General features: G+C 53.7%; 2 protein-coding genes across 2 annotated transcripts; one reads left to right on the top strand and one right to left on the bottom strand.

Moving 5' to 3' along the window:
- Positions 1-188: 188 nt before the first annotated feature.
- Positions 189-3,452, top strand: Ppp1ca (protein phosphatase 1 catalytic subunit alpha). The gene is made up of 7 exons (XM_041661935.1): positions 189-333; positions 794-925; positions 1,073-1,303; positions 1,988-2,092; positions 2,495-2,718; positions 2,798-2,932; positions 3,010-3,452. The coding sequence occupies exons 1-7, from the start codon at positions 279-281 to the stop codon at positions 3,118-3,120; spliced, it is 993 nt and encodes a 330-aa protein (XP_041517869.1). The 5' UTR covers positions 189-278; the 3' UTR covers positions 3,121-3,452.
- On the bottom strand, positions 3,441-10,100 carry Rad9a (RAD9 checkpoint clamp component A). The gene is made up of 11 exons (XM_041661934.1): positions 9,940-10,100; positions 9,786-9,856; positions 9,225-9,353; positions 8,743-8,857; positions 8,557-8,656; positions 5,677-5,786; positions 5,479-5,588; positions 5,341-5,405; positions 5,109-5,246; positions 4,190-4,397; positions 3,441-4,101 (listed from the first exon to the last, which is right to left on the bottom strand). Exons 1-11 carry the CDS (start codon positions 9,971-9,973, stop codon positions 4,006-4,008), a joined length of 1,176 nt encoding a protein of 391 aa, XP_041517868.1. The 5' UTR covers positions 9,974-10,100; the 3' UTR covers positions 3,441-4,005.
- Positions 10,101-19,264: the final 9,164 nt, after the last annotated feature.

Here is a 19,264-nt window from a genome sequence, read left to right as displayed (position 1 = left end):
GCCAACTCAACCCCGCCCTACCAGCCCCGCCCGCCACCCAGCTAGGCTCCGCCGGCTCCCCCGAGGCCCTCCGAGCTGAGGCGCTTGCCGTCCAGCGGGGGCGCCAGAGAGCGGAGGACGGCGGGCGCGGCGGGGCGGGGCGGCCAGCCGAGGAGGCGGGGCAGAGGGCTGGGGGCGGGCTGGGGCGGGCGGAAGGAGAGCCAGGCCGGAAGGAGGCTGCGAGAGGGCGGGAGGCAGGAGAGGGCCCGGAGCTGCTGGGCAGGAGCGGCGGCGCCGCCATGTCCGACAGCGAGAAGCTCAACCTGGACTCCATCATCGGGCGCCTGCTGGAAGGTGGGCAGGGGTAGGGAAGGGGCGCACGCTCCATCCCCGGGCCCGTCGCCGTCCGGAAGTGGCGCGCGGGCGGGCCTGCGGCTCCCGGGGGCCAGCGTCGCTTGGGCGGGGACAGGCCGTGAGGTTCCGTGGACACGGCCACCTCCCCGTCCGCGCGCCGCGGCTTTGGAGTGGGCCCCGGGATCGGGGCCGCACGCGTGGCCCGGACTCAGAGTGAGAGGCCGGCGAAGCTAGCTGGGAAAAGGGCCCGGAGCGGGGAGGCCTCGCTTGACAGGGTACTGAAAACAGGCGTCTCTCTCAGGCCTCCTGGGTGACTGAGAGGGTCGGATCAGCCTTCGGAGGCCTGAGGCAGAGGTTTCGGGGCGGCTCCCTGGCAACAGTTGCCCATGATGGGAGGGTATGACGCCTACTCCGATCCTGCCTGCGAGGTTAGGGTCCTAAGACCCCATTCCGTACCCAGTGCAGGGCTCACGGCCTGGAAAGAATGTGCAACTAACAGAGAACGAGATCCGTGGTCTGTGCCTCAAATCCCGGGAGATTTTCCTGAGCCAGCCTATTCTTCTGGAGCTTGAGGCGCCTCTCAAGATCTGCGGTGAGCCCTTGCTCAGAACCCCCTAGCTTCCTGGAAATAGCCCCCACTCCCGCCCCACTGCCTGGTTTTCTTCTCGCCTTATGGCCTATTGCTGGCCCTGGGTTCAAGTTTAGATCTTGCTCCTATCTAGCCTTCTCTGGTTCCTAGGTGACATCCATGGCCAGTACTATGACCTTCTACGGCTGTTTGAGTATGGTGGCTTCCCCCCAGAGAGCAACTACCTTTTCTTGGGGGACTATGTGGACCGTGGCAAGCAGTCTTTGGAGACCATCTGCCTGCTGCTGGCCTATAAGATCAAATACCCTGAGAATTTCTTTCTGCTCCGTGGGAACCACGAGTGTGCCAGCATCAACCGCATCTACGGCTTCTATGATGAATGTGAGCTACCCAGAACTACATTCCCTCCTCTTCATAGGACCCTTACATTGGTCTGGTGCCCAGAGACCCCTTATGTACCATGACATGCTGTCATCACTGACACTTAGGAAGGGCCTGGTGAACGGAGGTGCATGGAGGACTGCCCATTTGCTAAAGCTCCCCCCTCAGTCCTGCCTGATGACACTCACCTCTACTAAATCCCTTACCTAAGCATCTAAGGTATCTATCTGTAGGGTGCCTGTATGAATAAACCAGACCTGCTTTTCAGTTTGGCCTGGTTCCTGGGAGTGGGTGCCAACATCGACCTTGGGCCAGACTGGAGTTCAGGTTCCTGTGTTAGAATTCTGGGAGGCAGCCAGGCGGTGGTGGCGCACGCCTTTAATCCCAGCACTCGGGAGGCAGAGGCAGGTGGATCTCTGTTAGTTCGAGGCCAGCCTGGTCTACAAGAGCTAGTTCCAGTACAGGAACCAAAAAGCTACGGAGAAACCCTGTCTTGAAAAAATCCAAAAAAAAAAAAAAAAAAGAATTCTGGGAGGCACGATTAGGAGGACTCTGGATAGTACAGGGAGGGGGGGCTCAAGCCCAGAGTAACCCACACAGTACCCTGGGGTGCGCAGAAAGCTAGCCCGAGGGTTGCGTGGGGTGAGTAGTCTTCCCTGTGAGCCATCTCCTTCTCCTGTGCAGGCAAGAGACGCTACAACATCAAACTGTGGAAAACGTTCACCGACTGCTTCAACTGCTTGCCCATTGCAGCCATTGTAGACGAGAAGATCTTCTGCTGCCACGGAGGTGAGAGTGGCAGTGGGGCCTATGCTTGGGGTTCCTGGGCCACATCCTTAGGGGCCTTGGAACGTTGTTGGCAGAACTCTCCTCAGTTTCCTGGAGTAGCTCTCCTTGACTCTCATCTGGATGTCACTATTGTAGGCAGTCACTCGCCACCCCCCAGTTTGGCTGCACTCCTTCCTGTTGTGGCATTTGGCATCCTGTAGGCAACTCACTCATCTCCTTTCCCCATGGAGGTCTGCTCCTTGCTCTTTTAAAAGCTGAGGGATAATGAATTCTACCTGCCTGGACTTTAGGAGATCAAAAGAGGAGCCCATTGTGGTGGGGAGGGAGAGACTGATCCCCCAAGAGCTTCTGGGCATGGGAGAGCCCTTGCTTTTCGGTTTAAGGAAAACCTCCTTCCTCCAGGCCTGTCTCCAGACTTGCAGTCCATGGAGCAGATCAGGCGTATTATGCGGCCCACAGACGTGCCTGACCAGGGCCTCCTGTGTGATCTGCTGTGGTCTGACCCTGACAAGGATGTTCAAGGCTGGGGCGAGAATGACCGTGGTGTCTCCTTCACCTTTGGGGCGGAGGTGGTGGCCAAGTTCCTGCACAAGCATGATTTGGACCTCATCTGCCGGGCGCACCAGGTGGGCAGGTGGTCCTACGGCAGGCTGGGGATGGCCAGCTGCCTAACTTGGAGACCAAACGTTTTCTATCCTTGCGCAGGTTGTAGAAGATGGCTATGAGTTCTTTGCCAAGAGGCAGTTGGTGACACTCTTCTCTGCTCCCAACTACTGTGGCGAGTTTGACAATGCCGGTGCCATGATGAGCGTGGATGAGACCCTTATGTGCTCCTTCCAGGTGGGTGTGGGAAAGAGACTGTCAGGGCTGCCTGACTTAGTGCCAGGAACCTGACCCGCCCGCCTTTTCTCTTTCAGATCCTCAAGCCCGCTGACAAGAACAAGGGGAAGTATGGGCAGTTCAGTGGCCTGAACCCTGGAGGCCGTCCCATCACCCCACCCCGCAATTCTGCCAAAGCCAAGAAATAGCCTCCATGTGTTGCCCTTTTGCCCCAGACGATGGATTATTTGTACAGAAATCATGCTGCCATGGGTCACGGTCCCCTCAGGCCCACCCATCATGGGGAACACACAGCGTTAAGTGTCTTTTCCTTTCTTTTTTTAATGAATCAATAGCAGCGTCTAGTCCCCAGGGCTCCCTCCCACCAGCACCTGTGGTGGCTGCAGTGGAAGCCTGGGGCCAAGGCTGCAGCTCAGGGCAATGGCAGACCAGATTGTGGGTCTCCAGCCTTGCATGGCTGGCAGCTGGATCCTGGGGCAACCCATCTGGTCTCTTGAATAAAGGTCAAAGCTGGATTCTCGCCATGGCCTCTGTCTCACTCATCCCAGACAGTGGGCCAGCAGCCCTTTGGTATGAAGCCACCTGGGGAGGCAGACTGACTGGCTGGACATGGGCCCAGCCAGGGCAACCCCACTGGCATGCTCAGGTTCAGAAGCTATTAGGATGCCAAGCCAAGGCCCAAGTATTGGGAAAGCAAGAGAAATTGTTCCTACCAACCACAGAAGGTCCCAGAGGTTTGATAGGAAGTTCATGATTGGCAGAGGGTAATCAGCACTTTTTAAAGAGGCAGGCAAGCCTGAGGAAGGTATGGCCTGTGGCTCTACAGTAAGAAAGAGGTGAGGAACCTATTTGGTGGTAGCTGGGCACCAGAAAGAGACATGATTGACACAGTTGAGTGAATAATATAGAACACAGACCAAACGTGGTAGCCTAGGCAGCTCTGAGATAGCTAAGTGGGGCCTACCCTAAGCATAGCCCCTTTTCCATGCCCAGGGACTGAGGACCAGCCCTGCCACTGGCTGGGCCTGCTTCTGGTCCGTGGGCCATTGGATATAGGCTTCAGTTTCTCAAGTTCAGCCTTCACCATCACTGTCTTCAGCCAGCACAGGGTTGGGACCCTGTGGGGAGTGCACAGGGGCCAGGATGGAACCAAAGAAGAGTGAACGAAACTGGAAAGAGAATAGAGAAAGCCCAGTTAGTTCTAGGAGCGGCTTCCTTCCTCACCTCACAGTTCCTACCCCAACTTCCAGCTCCTACCTTCTTGGGTGGGGGAGTCCCAGGCACTGTACTGGGTTCAGCTTCCTCCTCTTCCTCTGAGGAGGGTGCAAGGTCATGGGAGGGCTGGGAGACATGTGGGAGGGAAGTGGAAGGCTGCGCCCTGGAGCCCTCGCTGCCCACGGTGGTTTCCATGGCAATCATGTAACAGTCGATGTCGTCATTGGTAAAGTCATCTAAGGGGGGTGTGCTGTAGGCAGAGACAGTATCAGCAAGGAACAGGGAAAAGAGGGATCCAGAGCAGGCCCCACTTTGGGAGGACTTGAGGCCTCAAGACTGCTGGTGAGCTTTTGGTTTTATTACTTCCTGATTTGGCTAGGAGGAAAGGATGCAGGGGTTAAGTGGGAGCTTCCTGCAGGGGGTGGAACTGGAACCCCTTTGATCAGAGTTCAGGTAGAGGCCTGAGGGAGGCATCCTGGGGGCCAATTTAGCTCAGCTGGGGGAGGGAAGCAACAGTCCTGTGAAGAGGGCCACGTGGGGCCCAATCCCTCACCTTCCCAAGGGAGAGGAGCTGGAGAGCACCAGAGCCCAGGGATATGCTGGGCCACAAGCCAGACCAAACTTCCTCTGCTTCCACTACACTGATCCCAGCCTCCCCAACCCACCTGCCCTTCCAGCCACCTGCTTCCCTGCACCAGGCAGCTCCCTGCCTCCCAGCAGCCCTTTCCCTCCTATCCTGGGAAGAGGCTCAGAGGGGTGGCCTCAGCTAGAAAAGGAAGCTAGCTGGACCTTGGGGATGCCTCTTTGGATGGGAGGGGTCTCAGTACAGCTGACCATGAAGGCTGGGAGCCCCATAGAGGCTGGGGCCTGACAGGAAGTCTGTACTGGGGGAGGTACAGAAGGTAGCAGTAGCAGGCTCAGCCTGAGGGGTAGAGAGGGAGAGCAGGATGGGTGTCCTTACCTGTGAGCCTCCTTCTGAGGCACTGGCTGGCAGGGCTTTGGGGAGCACAGGTCTTGGGAACATGGGTCTTGTTCTAAGAGTGTGGCCAAGACAAAGTGGCCGTCCAGCAAAGAATCCTCAATGGTAAAGATGACTGGCCTAGGTCAAGGAATGGGGGTGAGCTAGGCCAGCCTGCTCTGCTCCAGACATCCCAGAGCCCTCTCTCCTCCCCGGTCTCCAAGCCTAAAATTACCTTCCTGGAACATCAAAGTGGACGCTAAGAGACAAGTTTGCTGACTCTGCAAAGCTCAGGAGCCCCTGGGATGGAAGAAGCAGGCAGTGAGAGCCCATGTTGGGTAGAAAGACCAGCTGGCGGTGCTAGTGAACTCACCCGAAATTCCTTGAGGCAGAAGGTGACAGCTATCCCTTCTGGGGCCTGCAGCTGCTGGAAGTCCTCCTCCCCAATGCTGGTCTCAGTCACCATGGCTTTGTTGGCGTTATCTACAGGGCAGGCACAGGGGGAGCTAAAGGTCTTGAGCTCTGGCCTCAGCCCAGCTGTTCCCTCTTGGGGGAGGTCTAATTCCCTCACCTGCCTCCTCCTCCTGGTAGCTGCGCAGGATGACCCGCTGGCCATGGCCAATGCCCAGTGTGACCTCAGTCAGCGCCAGGGGAAAGGACAGAACAGCCTCTGCCAGAACCCTGTGACAAAAGACACAGCAGATGTACGTGAGGTGGTTTGTCCACTCGAGGACTGGGGAGGTATGAGTCAAGTATGTACAGCCTCAACAAAGCCGGGGCATGCAGGATGGGCCGGCAGCGCTGCACAGTGTGGAACAAAGGACTGTTTGCTAAAACAAAGCCTGGGCACGCAGGATGAGCCGGCAGCGCTGCATGCTGCACGGTGTGGAACAAAGGGCTGTTTGCTAAAGGACCAAGAAACACGACTACAGGGCAAAGGGCCGGCACATCCCTAGTACAAAGGGGGAAAATGGAAAGCTGGGTGCAGGGCACACTGCTCTTCGTCGCAGCTACTTTGAGGGGTGGGTGGGGTCGTTTAAAAACATGTTCTCTTTATGTAGTCCTGACTGACCTCAAACATGGAGCAATCCACCTGCCCTCTTCTTAAATAGCTGGGATCACAGGTGTGCACCACCACACCCAACCCAGCTACTGAACCCAGGAGCTCACGGTCAACTTGTATAAAATAGCAACACCTTGCACCCACACACAAAAATGGAAAAAAAAAAACCTTTTTGTTTTGTTTTTGAGACAGGGTTTCTCTGTGTAACAGCCTTAGCTGTCCTGGAACTAGCTCTGTAGACCAGGCTTGGCCTAGAACTCAGAGATCCGCCTGCCTTTGCCTTCAGAGTGCTGGGATTAAAGGCGTGTGCCACTACAGCCTGGCCTGGTTCTGGTGATTTTTGAGACAGGGTTTATATAGAGCTCTGGTTGGCCTGGAACTCAGAGTTCCGCCTGCCTCTGCCTCCCAGGTAATAAGATTAAAGGTGTGTGTCACCATGTGAGGCCTTGGCTCCCACCTTCTAATGATAAGTATTACTGAAGGTGTGCAGAAAGGTAACACCTAGATTTGCTTCAGGACAACTTCAGGAGCTGGAACTATAGCTCAGTGGAATGTGCAGTCTTTGGGTTGCAGCCGAGCACTGGGGGCAGGGGAAGAGCACCTGGTATCTATATTTGGATTTTTTTAAATTTATTTATTATGTATAAAATATTCTGTCTGTGTGTATGCCTGCAGGCCAGAAGAGGGCACCAGACCCCATTACAGATGGTTGTGAGCCACCATGTGGTTGCTGAGAATTGAACTCAGGACCTTTGGAAGAGCAGGCAATGCTCTTAACCTCTGAGCCTTCTCTCCAGCCCTCTATATTTGGATTTTTTTTTTTTTTTTTTTTTTTTGGTTTTTCGAGACAGGGTTTCTCTGTAGCTTTGGAGCCTGTCCTGGAACTCCCTTTGTAGACCAGGCTGGCCTCGAACTCACAGAGATCCTCCTGCCTCTGCCTCCCAAGTGCTGGGATTAAAGGCGTGCGCCACCACCGCCCGGCTATATTTGGATTTTTAAAAATCATTTGTGGGCATGCATGTGCTGCGGAGGGAAGGGGTACGCAGATGCCCTGGCACACAGGTGCCCTGGCGCACAGGTGATGATCCGGGACAACCCACAGGAGTCAGTACTCCTTCTGCCGTGTGGGTTCTGGGATTTTAAACCTGACAGTTCAGCCTAATTGCTGAGCCAACTTACTGACTTCTGTATTTGAAATTAAGTTAGAAAGAGAAGCAGCTGGGGCTGGGAATTTAGCTGGGTGGTAGAGTACCTAGCAAGCACAAGGACCTAGGTTCTGGTGCCAGTACTGAGGGGGGAAAATATGACAAAATTGCAATTGCTAATTTTTAGTAAGAAACAACCCTTAGTGCAAATTTCTCTCCATCACTATTAACAGACCCTCGGGAAGCTGATATTGGGACCTGAGGGGACTTTCAGTCACTCAATGGAAAGTGTCCAGCATGGGTAGGGGAGAGTCTACTGTGCTCTGGACTGATCTTCAGGGACCTTCACCTCTGCTGGAGCCCACATTCTCCTTGCCCTGCAGTCTCTTGATGCCGGCTGGTGAATTGCTCACCTAGACTCCAGCTTCCTTCCCAGGCTCTTCCTTTAACTCAGAGTCTAGACCCTGGCAGTTAGGAAGCAGCTGCTTTAAGGACACCTCAGAAGAACGAGATCAGAGGGCTTTGAAGCTGTGACAAGCACAGACTTCAAGGATACTGAGGTCATACAAGAGATCCTTTCTAGAAAAGTAGTCAAAGCATGCCTGAGCAGCAGAGAGCCAGGCCAGGCCCCTGGGATACAGAAGGCAGAACCCCATGTCAATGGGCATGGGGGTGGGCAGTAGCCTGTGTGTTTGAAGAGCCAGGTAAGGGCCCAAATGTGCACTGAGCTGGGAGGTCTTGACACAGAAACCTCGTTTCCCTCATAGAGAAAGCGGTGCCTTGCCTTTATGTATGTTCTATCTGAACGTCCACGAGCAGAGTTAGACTTTCTCGGGCAGTGGGCCTTCTCAAGTCTGTCCACCTTGTTTATTTGAGACAGAGTCTTCCACTGGCCTGGGGTTATGAATCCCAGGAATCTTGTTTCTACCCCTGCCCCCCAAGACTAGAGTTACAAGTGGACAGCACACATTTTTATAGGGGCTCTGGGACTCAAAACCAGGCCCTCGCGCTTGCACAACGGACTTGCTGAGTTATCTCCCCAGCACACACGCCCTTGTTGAGAGTCTCTTGGTATCTGGGTTAGTCTGGAAACTCACTGGCCTTGAAACTCTTGATCCTCCCACGTCCACCTAAGAACTTCTGGGATGACGGGCGTAAGTTAACCAAGCCTAGTAAAAACGGCGCATTCCCAGAATGACACTTAAAAGCCCCAAAGACGAAGCCTGAAGCAGGGCGTACTCACCGTGCTGGGGCACGGAGCAGGTGGGGGCACAAGGCTGGGTTGAAGACAGCTTGTAGGGACTCACAGTCCTGGAAGGAGAGGTTGTGTGTTTTCTTGACCCCTGGGAAAGGAGAAAGGGTGTCAGTGGGCTTGACAACCTTCACTTCCCCCACACCCACGGAGGGAACTGGCCAGCCGCTTGCTCACCATACTTGCAGTGGAGCTGGACCACCAGGTGGCTGTTGCTGCCACTGAGAGAGATGCAGCACTTCTCCACAGACTTCTCCACCATCGCCAGGGAGCGGAAGACGGACAGGAAGGACTGGGCAGGGTAGGACAAGAGCCTGGCACTGTGCCTCCATGAACCAGATCTACATCCCGTGTAGGTCCTGGTCCATCACTGGCCCAACAAAGCTTTAAATGGGGCTCCCACTGAATGCAGGATGTCTGCACACTTCCAGGCCATGTCCATGCTGTTTCCTTTGCAGGGAAGGGCTGCTAACCTTTTCTTGACCAACTCGAATGTCACCACCCTCTCCACAGCTCTTACAACCTTCTAATGTCTAGACATCTTTACCTCCCTGCACTTTGCATGGAATTGCTCCCACACGAGGCTAACTCCCCAGTAATTATTTACTGGGCGCCCTGGCAGAGGCACAGCTGTGAAGATGCTTCGGGCTGGTTCTCACCTTCATCAGGATCTTACAGCGCAGCAGGTCCTGACCAGGGGAAGCTGCCTGGTACTGCTGGAAGAAGAGTGGAGCGAAGAGAAAGCAGGCATAGGCAGAACGGGAAGAGTTCACAGTCCGCAACGAGAGCTGAGACACAAAAAGCAGGGGAGATCAGTCAGGGGCAACGGCAGGCCCACCCCAATGGTCTGCTTTTTCACCCTATGCCCTCCTCTTCCATCGCTTACTGAAACTCTCCTTCCCTCCTGCCTTATAGCAAGACCTTCTGCATGTGGACCTCCCAGTGTTCCGTGGCCCAGGGTCTGCCATGCTTGCTTTCCCCCTAAGTTACTTCAGCCCCACCCTGCCTACCACTTGGCGCTTTAGGGAGGGCAAGTGCCCTCTGTACACACATGCAGCCTCAGAAGTCAGGGCCCGAGCTGATGCCCCACCAACCCAAGAGGAAAATAACTGCGCCGAAATGCCTGCCCACACCATCATATTATGCAAGGCCGAGAGTGAGAGCCAGTCTAGGCTTCCCATTCCCCATAGAACCTGCCCCACCCGAGTCCCACCTCTTACCCCGTCCTTCAAGGGTTCCAGATAGAGCTCGTCCCCGATTCGGGATAGCGAATGGACAGCCTTGCCCAGCACTGCAGGGAGGAGAGCAGAAAGAGATTAGGAGGACTCCTAGGGCTTGTTCACGCATCCCGCCGCCAGGCACATCCAAACTCACCCTTCACGTTGCCGCCGGTGATCAGGCACTTCATGGTTCACCAGCACTGAACTTGAACCTAATTTGCAACCATACCCGGACCGGACCTGACCCACAGCGAATCCCAGTCACTATGAACGAACTACTTGAGTTCCCTTCCCGCGCACCGTCTCCTTCCTTCCCTCCGCCCCCCGCCAGTCCGGCCTCCGCACCCTTATTGGTCCACCCGAGGCACCTCCGTCACGTGAGAAAAACGTTCCTTGGCTCCGGTGTCACGTGATTCAGTCAGTTCCCGGGGTGTGGCCTTCGTCACGTGACTTCAGAGTGCGAGCTCCTGAGTCATTCATCAGGTGTGGGTCCCCCTGCCCAACTCTAACCTTCCACGCCTTGTAGAGCCCTGCAGCTCCACTGGGCCCCGCTGGGCACACGGGACGACGGGCCCATAGGACGGAGCTCCGAAGAGCAAGGTGCCTGCCCCAAGGATCAAGCCCTGGACCAGAGTCCAAACCTGGAACGAGTAGACATTCCCCGGTCGTTAACTTACAGTGAAAGGGGTTACAGGGTCAAAGCAAGACAGCTCGTGGACTGGGAACTGAAGTGGCTGCAATCACCAGCTCCTCCGAAAAGTTAATGTAACCTGCTTCAAGAGCCTGGAGAAGGAAGGGCTGTTCATCCTGGTTTCAAGATCCTTCATTGGTCTCCATAAATACACGGATTTATGGGTTCTGGGGCAGAGAAAAGGTACAAGGATGGACCTGACAGGAGGAGCAGAGGTGCAATGGAGTGGGAGCATATCGGTAGGTGGAAGTTCCTGAGCCTTGGTTGGGGCTGAAGCCATGAACTGGGAAGCCTTGCAAAGGCTAAAGCACTACACATGGTTTGTGTGCATCTTACCAGTTACCCGAGACTGTGAAAGGATGAGAGTTATCTGCTGGAAGACCTTCGTCTTGCCCTGGGATAGTTCCCTCAAGTGTTGAAGGGACTGCCCAGAACAATGTATCTCCCATTACCCCTGTAGTCCTGTGGATGATGGGAGGCTCTATTTGTTACCCAGCCCCTCTTTGTTTTTCTGGGCTCCTCTTGCTCTCCCTTTCCACATCCAAGGCACCCAGCAGTGTAAATGTAGAAGCCTTAGCCCGAGCAGTCCTGCCCACTCCATTGTTCAATAGCCCCTGGCTGTCATCTCCAGGACAGATGACAATATGGCCTCTCTTCCCTCTCCACTGCGCTCCTTTCAAACACAGTTCCCAATGATCTGCCTCCATCATTAGCTCTCCTGGCCGGAGTCCAGTCTCAAGATCTTGAATCTTCAGGATCCAGGTCCCACCCAGGTCACCCACCTGGGATCACCTAGCTCCAAAGCCCTGTTAGGCCCTTTGGTTGTCACTTCAGTTGCTTCCAAGGTTGTGGCCTTCTGCCTCTCTCATGCTGGCATCTCCTCCTGGGCTCAGCAGCAATGGTTCCCTTTGTCGTCATGCTTATCAGTTTTCCTCTGTGTTTAATATTTGTGTTCCCTGCTATTGTGGCAGCTGCATGTAGGCAGGGACTGCTTCTGTTTATTTTGTTGCTCTGTGTTCCTCAGACACAGCCTAGGATTCATAGGTGTTAAGCCAGGTATGATGGCTCATATTAATCCCTATCACTAGGGAGACTGCGAGTTTGAGAGGCCAACCTGGGCTACATAGCAAGACACTGTCAAAAAGAGAAAGAAAGAAGAAGTTGCCAGGCAGTGGTGGCATGCCTTTAATCCCAGCACTGCATTTGGGAGCCAGAGACAAGTGGATCTCTGTGAGTTCTGTCTACAGACTGAGCTCTAGGACCGATTCCAAAGTTACACAGAAATCCTGTCTCGAAAAACCAAATAAATAAATAAATCACTCTAAGTGGTAAGAAAAAGGGATCCAGCTTGCACCCTCTACCCATAGCACCCCCTTTCCTTATAACCACCCCCCCATACTCAGCACACCCCCAAACATAACTGCAGAGCCAGGCATGGTGGCATGTGTTTGTAATCTCAGCTTCTTGGGAGGCTGAGGCAGAAAAATCACAAATTCAAAGCCCATTGAGATTACATAGGGAGTTCAAAGCCAGTCTTGGCAACTTAGGGAGAAAGGTCTGGTGGGCCAGGGTGACACGGCTAAAAGTCCTTGCTGTGCAGGTCTGACAAGATGCCAACCCCAGAAGCCACAGTGGAAGGAGAGGGCTGATTTCTGAAAGTTGTCCTCTGCCACAATTGCTCTGTGTCGTGTATGTACCAACACTCTCAACACACTGACAGAGAAAAGAAAAACTAAAGCACTGGAATGTATCTCTGAGTAGAGCACTTGCCTAACATTTTTAAAAAAACCTTGGTTTAAGCCAGGTGTGGTGGTGGAGCACGCCCTTAACACCAGCAATTGGGAGGCAGAAGCAGCTGGAAGCCAGTTTGATCTACAGAGTGAGTTCCTGGGCAGCCAGAGCTATACAGAGAAACCCTGTCTCGAAAACAAACAAAAGCCCTGGGTTCAATCCCTAGTCCTACACTGACACAGATTTGGCTGTTGATTTCCTGTTTCTTCCTCCCAAAATATCCTCCCACCCTAGCCAGGACTGGGTAAGTGTGGGCCTCAGACATTCTCTGCTTCCTCCCCTGACCCCTGCCTGAGCAACCAGACTCAACAGGAGGCAGACCCCAAGACTCAGTGGAGGCGAAGAATAAGGCTGTTGACCGTTACACTTCTGCCTGACACATCAAGCCCAGGCACTGTCCACCTGAGGCCATATGCATGGGCAAAAGGAGACGGGGACGCGTTGGTCACCCTCCCACTCACCTGCTCAATGCTGGAAACCATCTGAACCTTCTGCTGTACACTGGGCTGTGGGGGTGGGATGGGGACACAGGGAACACAGGATGCTCACCCTGACCCCTTCCAACCTGACACTTAGATCCTGCAGGGCTTCTCTGTGCTGTAACCCATGCCTCTGCGGTGGTCTAGTGGGAGGCGTTCTAATCCACCTCTCTGCCTTGTGGTCAGCACATCCAGCCATGCACTTTAGCCTCAGGAGTGCAGTGGGAGAGGAGGAGCTGGGACCCACAGAGACCTTGTCATATTGGGTGAGAGATGAATTACCCAAAAAGTACTTGGGTCCATCCTAAAAGGAGAGCAAGGTGTGGCTCCAACTCTACACATAGATGAACTGGAGCAAGTCAAGACCCCTCTCTGCATCTCTTTTTCTCCCTCAAATGCAGTTGGATGTGATGCTCTCTTGGAATTCAACTCCCAAACTTTAGAGTGCTCACCTTCCCCACGTTAGAGGCAGCTTCCTACAAGTAGGTACATCTGTGTAAACAGAAGTGTATCTGGAGATGGCGATGCAGAGCGGTCACCATTTCAAACCTTGTGAATCGTTGTCTTCAGGTATCCCTTCCCTTCAATGGCCTCTCCTCACCTAGCTACTTAGGGCTGAATCACAGGAATCCCAAAACTAGGCCTTGGTGCTCAGCCATTCACTAGTTCAACCCATCCTAGGTGTGATTTTCCAAGTATGGGGCAGAGACAAGATAAAGCTCCCTGCTCTTGGACAAGAGGCGCTGTGAGGGAAGGACAGAGGGATGCTGGTGAGGGGAAGGAGAGCCTCCTCTAGAAGAGTGTGGCCAGGTTAGACGTTTGCCTGATCCCTGAGGGAGGGAGCAAGCTGCACCAGTGAGGGTCAAAGCTCTGGCCAGCGGTGGAGCTGAAATGAAGGGGACACAGCCGACAACAGAGGCTTACCAAAGCCCCCGTGAAGCTGCACCTGGGAGGGGGCCAGGAATCTGTGGCTCTGGGAACATGTCAGTCAGTCAGATCGGGCGCATCAAGAAGGCTCTGTCCCTCCAGGGTATGTCCTGTGCAGTCCTACTTATAGGCGGCCCGGGTGGCATTGCTCCGGGAGTTCTGCTAGACTGGAGTCATTGAAAAGCAGAAGGGCAAAGGAGTTTGGGGAGTTGGGGTTCACTTGAGTTTGTCTTGAGCTAGGCTGTACATACAAGAGATGGCCTTTGTGTACTTACTCTGGGATAGCCAACTGGACAGGGTAGCTCTGACTGTTGGGACACTAGGAAGGGAGAACCCCACTTGGCCTGTTTGTGATGCATGTGTGCCGCCAACCCCACTGCCAAGTCCTGCCCAGGCTTTCTTGTTTCCTGGCCTTTGTCCCAGCTATCAGAACAATGTTTGGCAGGTGGCATTGGTTTGGTACATTTATGCTGAATAACCAAAGAGCAAAGATTCAGAACCTTTGCAAGCCTTAAAGGTTGTCTGCTGAGAGACCCACATTGGAGCACCGAACTGAAATCTCAAGGTCCAAATCAGGAGCAGAAGGAGAGAGAGCACGAGCAAGGAACTCAGGACCGTGAGGGGTGCACCCACACACTGAGACAATGGGGATGTTCTATCGGGAACTCACCAAGGCCAGCTGGCCTGGGTCTGAAAAAGCATGGGATAAAACCGGACTCGCTGAACATAGCGGACAATGAGGACTACTGAGAACTCAAGAACAATGGCAATGGGTTTTTGATCCTACAGCACGTACTGGCTTTGTGGGAGCCTAGGCAGTTTGGATGCTCACCTTACTTGACCTGGATGGAGGTGGGTGGTCCTTGGACTTCCTACAGGGCAGGGAACCCTGATTGCTCTTCGGGCTGACAGGGAGGGGGACTTGATTGGGGGAGGGGGACGGAAATGGGAGGCGGGGGCGGGGAGGAGGCAAAAATCTTTAATAAATAAAATTTAAAAAAAAAGGTCTGCTGAGACAGAGTGAGTGAGGTCTAGGTGCCAGGGCTGCCTGGGTCTGATTCCTGGATCCATCACAAGTTGTGTAAAAATGGGCATGTGGCTCGTATTCTTAAAGTCGGAATCTTATACTGTGTTGAACTGGCAATACTCAGGGTCACTGCTCCCGGGAGCTACTGTGTAATGCTCTTTCAATGATGACGGTGTCCTACCTACTCCGTGTAACCCATCCTTACTGTAGCCTAAGCTTCAGAGAGGGCAACAGAGAGACCATCAGTATAGATACAGGATGAAGCACATAGAAATCCTGGAGGAAGGTCTCCCCCGTGAAATGGCATAGAGAAAGGCGTAGAGCGCACAGGCTGGTGGACCTTCTGCGGGCTCCGGATGGGACAGAAGAAAGAATCAGCCTTGAGAGCAGCTAAGAAAGCTGGCTGCTGCTGCGGCTGCTTTGAGCCACCACATGTGGCTGGCTGTTCAGGTCTGGGCTGTCGCTGGTCCTTAGCCTCCAGAGCAGGGAGAATGGAAGAGCTTGTGTCTCTCAAAAGCTCCCCCGAGGCTCCCGTGAGATAAAGATGTGGCCGTGCTCCAGACACACAGACACGATGCACACATGAGGGACCAGGTCTTTTCAGGCTGTGTGGCTGGACGTGAAAGGGAGATGGAATGGAATTTTTCAAACCCACAGAGGGATGAGAAGGGGGAAGCTCAGCTTGTTCACCAAAACCTGGCATGCTGGAGTTACAGGGCCCCCTTGGAGTGCAAGTGAGGTAAGTTTAGGACAAATCAAAGGCAGCATGCTTCACCCAGCAGGGGAGGACACCGATGGAACTCATTACCCCAAGATGTGGTCCCGCTTGGAAATATAAATAGCTTCACAAAAGGTTTAGATAAATCCATGGCTGACAGCTCCATTCATGAGTTAGAAGGGAAAAGAGGCTGTTTGGGGGCCCCCTGGGCAGGCATCAGGAGGCAACCTGACCTCCCTAAAGACCACCCCTTGGCGGTCTTGTTAAAGACAAGCCTCTGGGCACAGCATCCCAGAAGGTGATCCTGGGTTTCTGTGCATCAGGGTGTGGCCCGGGTCCCCCAACTGTCTCCTCAACTTCCCCACCACCTACCAGCCACTCCGGAGAAGACAAGGACATCGACCAGCTCTGGGGAAAACAGTTCAGCCAGGCTGTCCCCTATGGGACCAGCAGAGGGAGACAGACACCGCATCCATCCAGTCCCAGATCCCAGGGCAAGGCCAGGGTGGCTGGCCTGACTGGGGTCAAGCATGCGTCTGTGGGTGCCAGTCTTGGACCCAGCCTGATGATAGGGCCCATAGGGGAAAGGGGGCAGGAAGGTATCCTAGGGTTTGCTTGTAGACGTGAAGATGGGAAGAGGCTTTCAGGGACACAGGGGCAGAATGGGGAAGGGGTTAAAACAGGGGTGGCTACAGAGCCAAGTTGCCTGCTTCTATGATCTTGAGCAAGTTGTACAATTTAGGCCTTGAATTCCACAAGGTAAAATGGCAACAGCATCTTACAATAGCATCAAGAGGACCACGTGAGAGTGTCTGTGGGAAGTATTTAGATACTTTTTTATTACCCTGCTAGACGGATAGCAAGCTATACTCAGTAAACAACAGCTACTTACACGGCTGGGAGACCAGAAGTCTCTTGGGTCTCCTTGGAGCTCAGCAACTTGGGAAGCCTTCACTGCCTTATGTGAGCCTCATGACAACTTGGAGGATTCTGTGAGGGTGAGAGGGCAATTGTAGTTGGTGGATCCGGGCCTCCACTCTTCCTCCAGTGCAGGGACTGGAACTCGGCCTTGTGCACGCTCGGCCACTGAAAATTCCAGATCCATATACATATGGATCTGTTAGAGTTCCTTGTGAGTTGGAGGTTGAGGAAGGGCCAGCTCCAAGTGCCCTGGACTGCACTGAGCCTCATAGCAAGCGCCCCACATCACTGGCCAGTATGAAAGTCACCTTTCCATATGGCCCTGGAAGGCAGGTTGTCTCTAGGACCACATTGGACAGCGAGGCATACACAGCAGTTAGTTTGGGACACTTTGGGAGGTAATGGGACAGCCAAGACATGGGTACCAGCTTCTACCAGCTCTGCCTGCTGTCCTGTTTGTCATGCATCTTTCTGACCTCCCATGGAGGTCTTCCCTGATACCTCCAAATTCCATAGCCTTCCATGTACTCTCATCACCCCCCCCCTTTTTTTTTTCTCTTTAAGACAGGATTTGTCTGTCCTGGACCTAGCTTTCATAGACCAGACTGGCCTCAAAATCACAGAGATCTGCCTGCCTCTGCCTCCCAAGTGCTGGGATTAAAGGCTTATGCCACCACCACCAGGCCCTCATTTCCTATTTCATTATCATTGCTTTGTTCTGAGGCAGGAGCTCATTAGCCCTGGATGACCTGGAACTCAGAGGTCTGTCTGCCCTTGCCTCCTCTGTATTATGATGAACTGTGTGCTTCTCATGGTTTTGTTGGTGGTGCTGTTTGTTGGCCTGCAGTGCTGGGGATCAAACTCAGGGCCTTCTGTATGCTAGGCAAGCACTCTGCCCCTGAGCTATAACCCCAGCCACAGTTCCTATTGTATTTATGTAACAAATCTGACAAGTTGACCATGACACAAATTCATGCAGATACTCTATTAAGGACCACAAGAAACATGCCACTGTCATATTGCCATCACCCCTGTCTTGGCGAGAAGGATGCCTAGGCGTAGAGGGGATAGTGACTTGCCCAAGGTCACTTAGTAGAGGAGGGACGTGTTCTCTCCTCTTTCTGTCACTAAGCCTCCTTACATCCATCATGGATGGCCTCGGGGAAGGGGGCTGTCTGTGACCCTTGGTCTGGAGAGGCCTGAGAAGAGAATAGTGGGGAGAAGGGAGGGGAGAGGGCGGGAGGAGCCAGCAGTGACTCAGCAGGGCAGGATAAGGATCTCCCAGCCCAGGGAGAGGTAACCCCACTCCTCTGCCAGGGGAGACAGAGTCACAAAGCCTGCGGCATGGGTTGGCCAGGGCAATGGAACATACTGGGAGAATGGCAAGGCAAGCAAAGGAGGAGTCAAGCACCTGGGGGTATCCCTTCTGCCTCTGCCCACACCCATCCCCCAAACACCCTGATGGATGACAGAGAAGGCCGTGGTGGGGCATAGGGGAGACAGCAACAGAACCACACAGCTGGATGCCTCTCAGCCTCCCACCAGCTTCACAGGGGAAGAAGGGTGGGGTGTCCTTTGGGGAGGCCTGAGCTGGGCCAGGTATGGGTGGGGGAGCCAGGGCAGGGCAGGGAAGTTGCTGAGGTAAGAGGAGTCCTCTGCCCCTGGGGTTTCCGCTGACATCAGGGCCAGCTTAGGGTGAGGCAGGGCCCTCTGGGCTGGAGTGTGCTGGAGAGAAAGGGAAAGTGCCCACTCTCTCCCACCCTCAGCTTCCTCCTTCCCTCCTCACAACACTGCAGGAGCTTTTTGTGCACCATGCAGAACACTACCAAAGGACATCTGAACCTATCTAGGGACTTACTTTGTGTACCAGAATATTTTATTTAAAAATTTGAATTATTTATTATATTTTATAGATGAGTACTCTGCATATATACCTGCAAAGTCAGAAAAAGACATTAGATCCTAGTATAGATGGTTGTGAGCCACCATATGGTTGCTGGGAATTGAACCCCAGCCCTCTGAAAAAGCAGCCGCATCTCTTCAGCCCCCATTGTGGAGCAGGGTAGAGGGAAGCCCAGGTCTTGCTGCTTTGGTGGATGTCTTCTACTCCTACTTTAATGCTCATGTGTGGCTCCTACTCCCTTTCAATGGAATCCAGAATCTAGCTGAGCTTTCCGGTGTGTTTAGGATCTGGCCTCTCTTAGACACAGGAGAGTGATGGTAAGCCATCTGGCCCAGTTGACGTTCCTGTCTGTGGTGGAGGGACCAGGAATCCTCAGGAACTAGAATCATTTCTACAGGTCTCAAGGAACACCTTGGGGCCCCCTGTGCCCATAGGCCTCATAGCCAAGGGACTCAAAAACGTTTGCAGCCCAAAACCTGCTTTCAAACTCAGTCTCTTCTCTCTGGATTCCTCCTCTAAAGGCAGCCCCTAGGTTGGTACCTGCACAGTACAGTCAAAAGGACATGGTCCCTGAGGTCAGACAGTGCGGGGTTCCCACGCCAGCTCTGTTACTCAGTCTACTGCAGTAGGATGGAGTGACTTTATCAGCTCATCACCTGCTCCTAGGAACCACAAAGGACAGCACCTGTCCCATAGGGTTATCGCAAAGGTAGGATGAAATGGACAAAAATGGACCTGAAGATGTTTCAAGGGAGTGGTGGTGGGGTCAGTGTTTTAAAAAGCTATAGGTGGTGGTGGTGCACGCCCAGCATTCGGGAGGTAGAGGTTGGCTGATCTCTGTGAGTTTGAGGCCAGCCTGGTCTACAGAGTGAGTTCCAGGATAGGCTTCAAAGCTACACAGAGAAACCCTGTCTCAAAAAAACCAAAAACAAGCTATTATATTGTTTAAGCCAAATAACCCCCAAGAAAAAAATTATCACTGGGGAAGCAGAGACAGATGGATCTGGATCTTTGTACTCCAG

The sequence above is a fragment of the Microtus oregoni genome, unplaced genomic scaffold (genome assembly GCF_018167655.1).
Source record: "Microtus oregoni isolate MIOR12 unplaced genomic scaffold, Mior012 000012F_ref0000307, whole genome shotgun sequence".
NCBI classification, from domain to species: domain Eukaryota; kingdom Metazoa; phylum Chordata; class Mammalia; order Rodentia; family Cricetidae; genus Microtus; species Microtus oregoni.
Note: the sequence above shows the minus strand (reverse complement) of the source record. Positions and strands in the feature narration are given on the sequence as shown.

Bases quoted from the DNA above. Each gene is read 5' to 3' on its own strand.
- Ppp1ca (XM_041661935.1), top strand. From the start codon at position 279: ATGTCCGACAGCGAGAAGCTCAACCTGGACTCCATCATCGGGCGCCTG. The intron at 926-1,072 runs GTGAGCCCTTGC...TCTGGTTCCTAG, and splicing joins GGCGCCTCTCAAGATCTGCG to GTGACATCCATGGCCAGTAC. The intron at 1,304-1,987 runs GTGAGCTACCCA...TCTCCTGTGCAG, and splicing joins CTACGGCTTCTATGATGAAT to GCAAGAGACGCTACAACATC.
- Rad9a (XM_041661934.1), bottom strand. From the start codon at position 9,973: ATGAAGTGCCTGATCACCGGCGGCAACGTGAAGG. The intron at 5,787-8,556 runs GTGAGTACGCCC...CTTTTGTCACAG, and splicing joins CTGCTCCGTGCCCCAGCACG to GGTTCTGGCAGAGGCTGTTC. The intron at 4,102-4,189 runs GTAGGAGCTGGA...TTCTCTTTCCAG, and splicing joins GGACTCCCCCACCCAAGAAG to TTTCGTTCACTCTTCTTTGG.